Source organism: Pteropus alecto, unplaced genomic scaffold (genome assembly GCF_000325575.1).
Source record: "Pteropus alecto unplaced genomic scaffold, ASM32557v1 scaffold25, whole genome shotgun sequence".
NCBI lineage: Eukaryota > Metazoa > Chordata > Mammalia > Chiroptera > Pteropodidae > Pteropus > Pteropus alecto.
Genome location: NW_006441955.1, coordinates 653783 through 666793, shown reverse-complemented (window position 1 = coordinate 666793; position 13011 = coordinate 653783). Strand labels below are relative to the sequence as shown.

General features: G+C 44.7%; 1 protein-coding gene across 4 annotated transcripts in view; it reads right to left on the bottom strand.

Moving 5' to 3' along the window:
- The window catches only part of RAD54L (RAD54 like), a 23264-nt gene extending 10253 nt beyond the window's left edge, over window positions 1-13011 (bottom strand). Inside the window, exons 1-9 of one of the 4 annotated variants that reach the window (XM_025051869.1) lie at window positions 12882-13006; window positions 12359-12362; window positions 12189-12275; window positions 10643-10762; window positions 5367-5427; window positions 4499-4634; window positions 3998-4067; window positions 3598-3886; window positions 3266-3390 (exon numbers count right to left, since the gene is read on the bottom strand). In XM_025051869.1, the coding sequence (XP_024907637.1) occupies window positions 3266-3390; window positions 3598-3886; window positions 3998-4067; window positions 4499-4634; window positions 5367-5427; window positions 10643-10762; window positions 12189-12275; window positions 12359-12361 (891 nt within the window). In that variant the 5' untranslated portion in view covers window position 12362; window positions 12882-13006. Of the gene's footprint in view, window positions 1-3265; window positions 3391-3597; window positions 3887-3997; window positions 4068-4498; window positions 4635-5366; window positions 5428-9341; window positions 9388-9716; window positions 9983-10642; window positions 10763-12188; window positions 12276-12358 lie in introns of those variants that run through there. The other 3 variants (XM_025051870.1, XM_015595116.2, XM_025051872.1) reach the window with 3 other exon arrangements.

Genomic DNA, 13011 nt, shown 5'->3' with positions numbered 1-13011 from the left:
TCTGTGCTTCTATGGCACTCTGAACATACTACCTGTTTACTGAATCCTTTTAACGTACCAGGCACTGTACTAAGGACTTTACTGTATTCTCTTCTATATTCTATATTCCAGATAACAATCAGATGAATGGAAATTATAATACCACTTTAGAGAAAATGAGGTTCAGAGAGGTGAACAGTTATCCAAAATCACACTGGTAGAAAGTAGCAGAACTGCGATTTGAACTCATATCTGTGTGATTCTGAAGTCTGGGTACAGTACTACTCTGCCTCTCATCCACTGCTATATATACCAGAGTACTAATCACACTGTATTGCACTTTATCTCCTCACACAGGCGAGAACTTCTTAAGGCAGAGACCATGTCAGATTTGCCTTTATAACTCAGTACATAGGACAGAGGCCCACACAGAGCTCTGCTCAGTCAATGTTTGCTGAAAGAATGAATGAATAAGTAACATTACTATTAATGAAGAATTAGACAAACCTAGAATTTAAATTTTTAAAAAACGACTTGATGTTGTGCACCTAAAACTAATGGAATGTTATATGTCAATTATATCTCAATTAAAAAAAAAACCATTTTTTAAGACATCCAAAACAAACAAAATAAGGAAAAAGGACTGGAGGCTCCAAGCACTAGCCCTGAGAGAGACTAAGACTTCTGAGCTGAAGAGGCAAATAATACTTGAAACTTGTGAGAAAATTACCCAAAAGGCCCTAGGAGAATAAGCACCAACATTTGAGTCCCTCTAAATTGAAGCTGCCCAAGGGCAAACATCATGGGATCCCCAGGGCCCACACATTTATAGGTACTTAGTAAATATCTCAATGAAGGAACTAGGCTGACAAGCTATCCACATGGGTCTCTGTGGAAGGGAAAGCCAACTCCAGCTCCCTATGGCACCTCCCTGGCTCCAAACCCAGCTCCTGCCACTATCGCTCATGGATTTAAAACCAAAACTCTGTCATCTCAGCAAATCAAATGTTTGGCCACATGAAAAGTTGTCAAATTTCATTTATAAGTTGCTGCTGAATTTCTATTCTGGCAGAGTGTTTTAACAACAACAACAAAATGATCCAAGATCAAATACCACCACTTCTCCCTGAAACAGGAGCCCTATGAGTAGCATTCTCATTTTTTATTTTTTCCCCAGCATTTTCCATCTGACTTGCTTTCTAACAATTATATAGGAACATACATGGGTCTGGATGAGGCACTCAGGGACAGTCCTTCCATATCTAAGTCAAGCTTCTTCCTACGCCACGTCTGTGTTACATCAAAGATAGTAAGAGATAAGAAAAGAGCCAGGACTTAAAATCGCAGACCTGGTTTCAAGTCCCAGCTCATTATGCACTCACTGGGTATATCTGCCCAAGTCATTACACTTCAGTCTCCTTATCTCCAAAACTGAGATGATGATGATGATGTCAGTCCCTCTCCTATTCATACACTTTACAGAATGCCTCCATATATCCTCTCTCTTGATCCAGATCATGTCCCTTTCAGATAGGCCCTGTGTCATCTACTCTACAGATAAAGAAACTGAGTGTCAGAGCAGTCTCATCTGCAGTCATGCTTATAAGTGGCAAAGTGAAGGCTGATCCCAAGTCTTCTGATTTGCCCTGACTAACTCAGACTACTTTGAAGACCAAGGATTTTGTACAAAGTTATTATGCAGAACTGTGTGTTCCAGAGAAAAGTATGAGCTAGAAGGAAGCAGGAACGTGAAATCCTGGGGTGGCACCTTTCCCTTCCACGGTCTGAACAGGACAAACTCTCTCCTCCTAGAGCAGGCTGATGATCTTTCAGGATTTTGGCTGAAAAGTTGCTGACAAATGAAAGGTAGATGTAGAAGGGAAAGTCAGGATGCTTCAGTGTGGCAAGAGGCAGCCTGGTCCCTTGTGCCCTGCAGAGCCAGCTCAGAAAACGAGAGAGTGAGAAAGAAAAGAAAGAAATACTACAGAGCAAATTAAAATCTGAGTCCTCAAGGGCTCAACAGCTACAGCCTGCCTTCCTCTCCCTCAATGCCCTGGCCTCTGGATTAGACTCTTCAGACAGTCCCCGGCCTCCATGGTGATGAAGCACATGCCAGGGTCGTGAGCTGCACAAGGTGGTCATGCACATACCCAACCTCAACCTGCTAAATCCCTTACTTTTACAAGAAACAGCCAGTCAAGATATCAGAAGTTTGCAGACATGCCAGATAGTGACTGACTCTTCAAGTACAAACAAAGCCCAACTAGGAAATAGCTGACAATTCACAAGTATGGCATCCTAAAGTAAACTTTTCTTCTCTGTCCTCTCCCAAATGACCCTCAGATATTGGGGTAATTTAGTCCCTACAGGAATCAAACTTGCCAATAAGTTGACAGTTGGGCCAAGTCTTTCAACTACCTTTCCATTAAAGCCCCAGGTATATGGTAAAGTGACCTTAACTCTCCCCAAGAAGCACAAACAAGTGCAGCAGCCTCAGGGTAGCCAAGCTCCTTGCAAATCTGGACAATTTTTTATACTCACAAGCTCCCAGCCACCCTCACTTCTTTCTTAGTAGCATCTCTACCACCATTCATGCGTAGTGCTAGAAAAGGCCAGGAAGTAACTATTGCCATATTTCCTTTAGTCCCAGAGAGGCAACCCAGACTACTACAAGGTATATGGATTGTCTACACTGGACCTTCCTGTCTGTGCTTCTGTTCACATGAGTCCCCCAGGCCTAGAATGAAAACCAGATATTTACCAAAGTCTTAAGACATACCAGGCACTGCAATAAGAGCTTCTCTCGATCACTTCATTTAATTCTCACAATAATCCTATGATGTAGATATTATCACCCATTTTACTGACACAGAAACAGAGGCTCAGCTGGTTAAATAACCTGTTCAAGGTCTATTACTGGGAAGTGGCAGAGCCAGGATCTAAATAATGTCTGACTCTAGAACCTGTCCTCCTAAACACTGTATCCATGTCTCTCCAACCATCCAAATCCCTCCCATCCTTCGAAGTCCTTCTTTGATCTAGGAATACTGTCTGGGGGCAACAGAACCAATCAGCCCACAGCACTTTGCCCTCTTTAGAGTTCCAAACACTGCTTAATCCCTCTTTTGGCAGACTAGAATCATGGGCTCTCCCTCTTACTTGCCTCCTCTGAGGCAGCATGCTCTGTCAGCATTCCCCAGGGACCAGCACAGCCTTTGAATGGTAGTTCTCAGTGAGGAGACTGTGACAGACTTTCTCCTACTACCCAAACTGCTGAGTTATGTACCTCATCACATATGACCAGTCCAACGCTCCCTTTCTGAAGGACTCCAACATGAAGGCGGAATGTCTCATAGGAAATGATGAGGATGGGAGAAGGCACTCTGGCTCCACGCTGGTTCATGAATCCTTCTACAATATAAAAGGTGTCAACAGAACCAATCTTAGACTATCTTGGTGAAAAAATCAGTTTGACAGTTTAGCCTGAAAATAATTATTCAACTATTTTCCATAGGAATTCTCCTCTTCCACCCCTCATTGCCCTCAACCCTGAGCATACACATAAGAAAGGAGCAAGTTGTGTAGAAGAGTGCGGATATCTTTGTTAAGACTCCATACCCAGCTTTTGATCTATCTCGTCCTTAGAGCCTCCATCAATGGCCAGAGGTTGGATCCTCCCTCCAAGCCATTTCCCAACTTCATTGTACCAGTTCTTCACCAGGCTGGAGGGTGACACCACCACTGCCTTGTCAATTTCTGGCTTGCACTCTGGACTCTGGCGCAAAAGTGTCCAGATCAACGTGATGCACTGCAGTGTCTTGCCCAGGCCCATCTCATCAGCCATGATGCAGCCGTGGCTGCCAGGGATGCGCCGACTGGTGACACACTCCCACAGGAACTTCACTCCCTAGGGAAGAACAGCACTCAGCCCACTTTGGCATCTACATGGCTGCTGCCCCAGGGATGGCAGCCTCCTGCGCTCAGATCCATACCTCGTTTCCCCCGCTCTCCCATTTACCTCTCTCTGATGAGGCCGCAAGACTTTACTGAGAATAGGATCAACGACCACATGGACAGGGAGTTTTTCCCTGAGAAAACAGCAAAGAAAACATGAAACCCAGACATGGGCAAGGGCACGCCCTCAGGAAGTTGTATCCTGCTGATCCTGAGGCCACAGAGGCAGCTGCCTAAGGACTTTTGGGCCTGGTAATCAAACCATAGTAAATTCCTGCTCCAGGCGAATTTAGAGGAGGGGGATGGGTTCCCTATGTCATCACCTCAACTCCTGCTCCTTGGCGGGAAAAAGTGAGAGACCCCCACCAACTAGACATGTCCACATGCTCTTCCCCAGGCACTGTCCTTCCCCACCTACCCAGTCTCTGGGATGGTACAGTAGCCATGACAGCACTCTGAAAACATACGGTAGTTCCAAGGAAAAATCACACCAAATGCCCGCGGCCCTTCCGCTATGTGCACTTACAGAGGACCAGAACTGCTCAAGAAATACCAACACACATACTTGTCAAGCTTCAGCTGGTCATGGGCGCTCAGCGGGGGAGGCTCGTACAGAACCAAGGCACCTTCTTCCAGGGGGTCATGGAGGGCCCGGCGGACCCCAGCCCTTTTGAGGCCCAATGCCCGAGAGCCCAGAGGACCTAGAAACCAACAATATGTTACTTGAACCTCTGTGCTGAGGAGCTCTAGCAGGCCCAGGTCAAAATGCTTATCCTTCTCATAACCTTTCCTAAGCTTCCACATGACCCTCTCTCTCCTAGAACCTCTCCAAACCCAGTTTGGGCACCTCTATGTGACCGTTATCCCAGTCTGCCTCAGATCAGAATATTCCCCTATTTTACTTCCCCATTCAACTACAAACTTCTAAAGGGCTGGGTCTTGTTCATCTCGACTAAAATCAATCCTAGAAAGGTCTGAAACCCTACAGGGGTCTTTCAGGACTGGGAGCTCTTGAGAGTTGGCCTCTTCCCTGCCCAGCCCCAGTTTGCTAAATGCTAAGCCCTACATAGGACAGGGGAAAACTCTGTAGAACCTAGGCCTCCAAAAGAGTCGACTTCAAAAAGGAGATGCTACTGAACTCACTTGGACTTAATGATACTTGGACCCATCAGCTGCCCTGACCCACTAGGAACTTCCTGAGCACTGGCACATCCCCACCAAAAAGAAGAAGAGCAATCGGTCTTGGCAGCCCTTGCTGAAGCTATCAAACACAGCTTTCATGCTGGCTTCAGGGGGGTCACCCCATACAAGGTCACCATTGGACTAGGATCTTCAATTCCAGAGTAAGCTTGTATGTATAAAAGCTGAGGTTTTCATCTATTAGGGTACATTCACACATGACTGATTCAAAAAACAGAAGTCTCCATTTTTACCTTGATAATTTGGAATGGGGATCTTGAAAGGCTTTGACAAAATGCTTCGAATAAATGCTTCCTAAAATGAAAGAGAAGAAACAGGGATTTGGAGATGTTATGGAATATTTTTACAAATGCAGCCTAAAATGCCCATTTAAGCATTGTAATACAGTGAGAGCATTGTATTTTGATTACATCTCATTCAGATGCAGCTAGAACATAGAGATGTGCTCAATATTAGGTTTTGTACAGTAGCTTTCATCTTCGAGGCTTCACATAAGGTTCTACAAATACCCAGGTACAGCAGAGTGCCACTGGCAAGTGCCTACCTCAGTCAACCACAAGGCTCAGACCCATTAGCTCATGAAAGACCATGCCAGTGTAGATACCTAATTATTCCCCAGGGTGCAGCACCTTAAGAAGAAAGTACCGCAAACTTACCCAATCCCAGTACTAACAAGGAACTCCAATGCCTGGATTCAACTACTATCCTATAGAGCTTCACCTTCCCAAGCATACCTCACATTTCCTTTTTTTTGTCATATCAATTTTGCCTATTTATTTAATTCCTACATCAGCCTCCTTGGGAACCAAACAAGCCTTCAAAAAGTAATGGTAGCAGTAGCGTTAGTAGTGTTAGTAAAGTAATAATATTAACGACAGCAAAAATGACAAGAATGATGACTAACAATGTATGCCAGATGCAGTGCTAAGCCCCATGTATTCATGTTATCATTTAATCTTCACTAACAGCCTATGAAGTCCATATATTACTGGCCTCCCCATTCTACAGATGAGTAAATTTAGGATGAGTGGTTGTCACTTTCACAAGTCACACAGCCATGACAGATGTAGGACTTCCCTGATTCCAGGACTCTTACTTGTAGCCAGTAGGCAATATGGTCTCCTAACCCAACCTGTTTTGAGTTTAGCCGTATGGATCAGTCCAGTCAGCAGCTTCCTGCCATGGGAAGGCACAAGAAAGAGAACGTGAGAAAAAAACACCAAGAAAAAGCAAATGGGAAAGGGTGACAGGAATCAGATATACATAGGTCCTAGAAAAGGGTGGTCTTGGTGCTTCCATTTCAGGGCCTGTAGGAAGACCCTGTGCCACCGTGTAGGCCTGGAATCAGCACTGGGCTATGGGGGTTCGGGGCAGAAGAGGAGGCAGGGGCGTCCATAGCACCAGCTCCTGAGCTAACTCTGACAACTCCATTGAAGTTCTGATCTATACACACCTGAGCCCTCTGCGAAATTACAATAGCCTGTGAACCTCAACAAAACGAGAACTGGAACCCAAGAGAGCAAGGAGAAAGCAAGAAAAGAAACCCTAAAGGTAGTTGTAATGGAAATACATTAGTGGAAAAAGAAGTAATGAAAAATACTCCCTTCCAGTAAAAAGGCAGTTTAATAGGAAAAAAAGCAAGCCTGTCTCGCCCTGAAATTTTTACGTTTTTATTCTGACCCATTTCTATACAGATCATTATAAATTTCTATACAAACTCAGTGTACTTTAAATAGGAAAAATGTAATGAATATATTTGGCAATCTATTGAAAGATAGAAAAGAAATGGGGGGGAACTGAACATCATTATCACACTAAATAACATGACAAGGGCAGGGTTGGAGAAAAGCCCAAATTCTTTGTTTATCTGCATATTTCTCTGCAGCAGAATAAAATCTTTTATTGGCTATTTTTGATACCATGATTACTGTAATTATGAATAGCAATGATAATGAGAAACTCTAAATATGAAAGATGCTAACAAAAAGCTACCCTTAGGTCAAAGGAGAAGAAAAGGAAGGAGATGGACTCTTAATTTCTTTTCTAATTTGGCATCAATGCTGCCTTCAGTTCTAAAACTGAAATATTATTTTCAAGATTAATAATACAAGAGACTAGATTTCAGGTTCTGAGTAGCCAAGAATTTATGCTCCAAATTTAAAAAGCAAGACTGTCAATAAGACCCAGGAGCCGCAGGTTCAGAAGAGAGAACTGCAAGCTTGTGCAACTAGCACAGAAAAATGTGGATCCTTGGCCAAAAGCATGTCAGGACACAGCCTGCAAGACTCGCAATGGCCAGCCTCTGGGAATTTGGTAATATCTGTGAGACTCTAGCAGAGGCAGGGGAGAGAACATGTTCTCACTTTGTTCATTTAGTTACTGAAAATTCATATCATCTTTTCCTTCTGATAGAAGAGGGAGAGCATCTCCCTCTTTTACCCAAGGTCAAAGCTTTCCTCTCCCAGAGAGATTTACTCTGTCAGTTCTGCCTGATCTTTCCTTTATCTCGGCCTCTCCCTCTCTACTCTCATCAGCATTTAAAACATGCTTTAACTCTCCTATCTTAAAAAACAAAAATTCCTTTGACCTCTTATCTCTTCCCCTTCAAACTTCTAGAAAGAACTGTCCCTCTCCCCTTATCTCCCATTCCTCCAATCTATCTTAGGCCCTTCCACTCCTCCGAAATGCCTCTGACCAGAATCACCAATAGCCCACAAGACTCTAATTCCAATGGATGTTTCTATCCTTTTCTTACCAGACAAACCTGGCCACTCCTTCTCAAATATTCTCTGCTTTTGACTTCCATGACACCACTCTCCCACTATTCTTCCTCTCTGGGACCTCACACCCAGTCCCCTAGTGGGCTTTCTCCTTCCTCTGCCTAACCCCCTTAAAAGTCAGTGCTCCTCAGGGCTTAGCCCTTAGCAATTCTGACTACACATTCACCCTAACACTCCAATACACTTTAGAGGTATTAAATATCATCAATATGCTAATGATCCCAAATCTATTTCCAGTCAATACCTCCCTCCTAGGCTCCACATCCACACTTGCAACCACCTCCAAACCTAGACATCTTGTGGGACTTCAAACTCATCTCATCGTGTCTAAGGCAAAAGTTCTCATCTCCAGGGCTATATTATGACTTTTGTGGGCCCAGGCACTTTTGCCTTTAGAGTCTAAAGGGAAGCCAAGTTTTTGCCACCCCAAAATATGACTTTTGAGATATTATTTTAGGTTGGTTATTTTTAACAAACAGCAGACATAGAAGCTCTGAAAACCAAGTAGAAGTTACCCTTTGTAAAAGGACATTTACTTTTGTAAGGGAAATCTCCATTTGTAAACAAAGGTATTTCCCTCGCTGAACCAGGCCTGCCTCCACTATCATGGAGGCATGGATTTATCCGCAGACCTCCATTTACTGTGCTTTTCCTGATCACTTCTCCTAACCTAGTCTCCTCCCCCAACATTTTTTGTCTTTAGCTAAAAGTGGTATTTAAGGTGATGGCTTCCACCATTTTCGCGAGTTACTCCGTTTTCCTGGGTCTCTACCATGCATATAGAAGGTATATAAAGTTATTAAACTTTCTTTGTTTTTCTGCCAAACTGTCTCATAACAATTTGATTAGTAATCTAGCCAGAAGAACCTAGGATAGAGGAAAATTTTTCCTCCCTGACAGGCCCCTTCCTCACAGCTTTCACACAGGCCGTTCCCTCCATCTAGAACATTTCCCACCCTCTTCACCTGGCTGACTCCTCATATTCTTCAGGACTCAGCCTAACCAACATTTCCCTCAGATTCAGGTCTTCACCAGCCTCCAGATGGTTAGGCCCCCAATGCGTATCCCCACCATCCCCGCACCTAAGTAAGACAGTTACAAAGGACAACTTGAATGAATCCTGAATGAAAATCGTCTCAGAGGACTACATACCATTTGTATATCTCAATATAATTATATACAAATTATATTACATACAAATGGTAAAACTACCACGAAAAGGAAGGGATGATGAACATAATTCAAGATAGTGGTTACCTCTGGGATTGATTGGGAAAAGAGATGACTTTGATGATGTTCTAGTCCTGGATGGTGGGTTCACAAGTGTTTGTGTTGTATCTCTTACAATGCTATATATGTATTCTTTTGTATTTATCGAACATTATGTAAAAATCTTTTAAATGTCAGATGAATGCACACATAACTAACCTCCATATTCCCATCAAGAGATTCCCATTTTTCCTTCAAAATGTCCCTGTAAAGGAAAAGCACACTCCTGTGTATCTCCTCTACTCTCAATACTACACTACTTCTGACACAGAACCAGCAATTTTTTGGCACCAACTGAGTGTCCTACAATTTAACTGAATTCTAACATTCTCGACACAAAGAAAGGGTCAGATCCTACAAGTTAAGGATTCACAAGACTGCCTCCTTCCCACCACTTCAGATGTCAATCCCAAAACCAGGTTGCTACCTGTGCTTCTGACTGACAGGCTATACATTAGAGGTTCTCACAACCCCCTCCTTGGGTTCAATGACCTTGGGAGGGCGACTCACAGAACTCAGAAAAAATTTACTTACTAGATTGCTGGTTTATCGCAAAGGATATTAAAGAATATGATTGAACAGCCAGATGAAGAGATACAGCGAGGTCTGGAAGGGTCCCAAGCACAGGAGCTTCTATATCCGTAGCATTTCGGGTGTACTGTTTCCTAGCACGTAGATGAGCTCCTTCCTGTTCACCAACCCGGAAGCTCTCTAAACCCATCCTTTTGGGTTTTTATGGAAGTTTCATTACAAAGGCATGATGGATTAAGCCTTGGCCATTCATTGGTGAGTTGGTTCTCCTGACAACCAGCCCAAGGTTAGATCTTTACAGAAGTCATCTCATTAACATAAACTCAGGTGTGGTCAAAAGGGGTTTGTTATAAATAACAAAAGATACCATTATCAATCTAGTCACTTAAGAAATTCCAAGAGTTCAACATCACAGTCCCTCAGAAAACTTGGTGGGAAAAGCTTTGAATGGAGCTAGGCAGATCTGACTACTCTGTAACTTTGGGCAAGTTAACCCCTCTAAGGCTCAGCTTCCTCATCTTGAAAAATGAGAGTTACATGAGCTACTGCACAGAACCTGCCATGGTGATGATTGCACGTGAAAGTTGTAGGACTCTGGTACTTTTTAGAGCCATATGCAGAGTCAGAGATTGAGCTGGCATGCAGTGCCTTCCCTCTCTTATACCCTCATGTCCTCAGGAATCTGAGCCACCTGAGATCTGGTGCCCAAGTAGCTATAAACAAAGAGGACTCCAAATCAGCACACATCTCTAAGGAAAAAGGCCAGGCTTCTTCCAGGCCCTGAGAGCTGAAAGCAAGCCCAAAGCCCCCACCAAAATCTGTCTGCTGGCTACTCTGTAGAGCCCTGAGGGAGTCTTCAGGGGTGCGAATCTCCCTAAGCAAAACAATAGGACACACACATACATCGGCAAGTTGAGGTTCTGACTTACATGGTGACTACTGTCCAGACAGTGTGGTCGATTCGTTAGTTGGGTCAAAGTTTTCCGAAGAGGAGACAGGAAACACTCCTGGCTCTGGGTCTCACTGCTGGATTTCCGTTTCTTAGGAGTCTATGAGAAAATATTGGAGAAAGTGAAGTCTGGAAGACAAGAGTTCACCACAATGGCAACTAACATTTAAAATACTTATTAAGTGCCAGACACTATGCTAAAAAAACTCTTCATACAAATTATCATGTATCATCTTCAAAGTGATCCTATGTTAAATGTTTATTATCCTTATTAAATAGGTGAGAAAACTGGAGCTTAATGAGGTTAAAGAACTTGCCTGATCTGAGATGGCACACTGGAAGAGGTGAATGAAGTCAATGTATGAGAGTAAGTCCACCAGTGTAGCATGCTGCCCCAAATCTTCACTCCAAAAGCCCCAAAGAATGATCAAGCAATTGTTTGCTTCCCTCTCTGAGTTTCCCAAAGCAGGGACAAGAGTACAGCTGCCCTCAACTTCCAGGCCACCGAAGCCATTCTCCAGTCATTCCGCAGCATGACAGTGAGGACCTTAGTACCAAAAGCATTTTCAGGAGCAATCAGCAGCAGACAGCACCATTTATGACTCAGCTGCACCAAGTGCTGTCCAAGTTCAAGTCTAAAACCCATGTAAGTGGCAAGGAGCAGCCAACGGGCCACCCTCGTAGGTAGAAGAACCCCCTGCACACCAGCAGTGCAACTAGAGAGCAAGCCTCACTGAGCCATGAGGCAAGAGCCCACTTCTACCAGCTTGCCAAGGTATTTGAAGCATCTATGATCCTATAAGGCCCACCTGAAACAGAAACACCAGGCTCCTTCTCTTCTCTCTGTATGCTTTCAGTCACTGCTCCTACTAAAAATTGCCTTCTAGACCTTCCTTAACTAACCTCTTCCTCAAATTTCCAATGGTCAACCCCTTGCTTCTTGAACTGCTGTCTCTGAAATACATGCTGTACTGTCCTATTGATTCTGGTTTACATAGGTCCTGCCCACAGCCAGCTCCAGAAAGCCTTGAAGGTAGGAAGCAGAGCACAAGGCCTAGTCCAAAGTCGAACATACTGTACTTGAGTGTTAGCAGAGATAGAGAGGCACCGCCCCTCCGATCTAGGCCCAAGTGAGCTCTGGACCCTAAGGTAAGCCCAATACAATCTGTTCTGTGACACTGGGCAGGGGACAAAAAGCAAAAGAGCAGGCTGCTACTTGCTGTTGGAGAGCACTTTTTTTCCCCAAGGGAGCCAAAGGGCCCAACCCAACATGCTCTTTTGCTTTGGAGTACTCCCCCTACCAGGAATATTGAGGGTATATTAGCTTCTAGTGAGCACCTTGAGGACAAATACTTTATTGATCTTGTTCAATGCCTCACACATAGTAAGTATTCTTTAATACTGAGAGACTTCTGAAGGTGACTGGGTTCATTCCATGTAACCCCAGAAACCAAGTCCAGGGTTCCTTTCTGCCCAAACACTCCTGCATCCCCAACTTCCCTATCCCCTTGAAGGCAGAAACTCACCACTGCCCCAGGCTGCCAGTCTTCATCATCAGAGGATCTGCCTTCTGGTTTTCTCTTGGCCAGCTGGCTGGGAGCTAAGCTCCTCCTCTGAAAGGAGAGAATGGAAACTGAGCACCTGCAGGAATCCTACAGCCTGAGCGCATTTAGGTCCAGACAGACTACACACTTACCATCCTAGACCCAGGAGGATAAAATGTCAAGTACCCATCAGCCAAAAGTCAAAGGCACCCAGTAGCTGAGAATACAGAACCAGGACCTGGTAAAGAGCTGGCTGCTATGTTAGTGAGAGCATGGGCTAAAGAGGGAGCGTGGAGGGAATTCAGCCAGGGGCTGGGGTTGAGCTCAAACTGTCTGTCGTCAGTTAGATCAGGCGGCAGAGAAGGCCAAGAGGAAGTATCCAAGAGGAGGTGAGTTCTAGGATGGGGGGATAGGTGGACTACCAGGCTGGGCAGAGTACAGCCAGGATAATGGTCCTACGTGGGCGTGAAGGGAGAGCGCAGCTGTGAGGGTAAGGGGAAATCACAGGCCAGGAGAGAGAGGCCGGGGTGAAAATCAGAGGCCTGGGGAGGACGAAGAGCCCGAGCCCGGAGAAGGGGGATTTCCCAGGTCTGGAGTGCAGAGAGGCTCAGACTGAGGGAAGTCCAGCAGGGATCCAGACAGGACAAGTAAAAGACCCGGACTTGGGAGGGGAACCTCAGGCAGGGCTGAACAGAGCGGCAGAGATGAATTCGGCCCCAGCACTCCCGCTTAACCTTCCTCTTCCCAAAGCGCGCGTTAACAGCCGCCCGGGCTCCTAGGCCCCACCAGGCTCAGTGAATCGAAC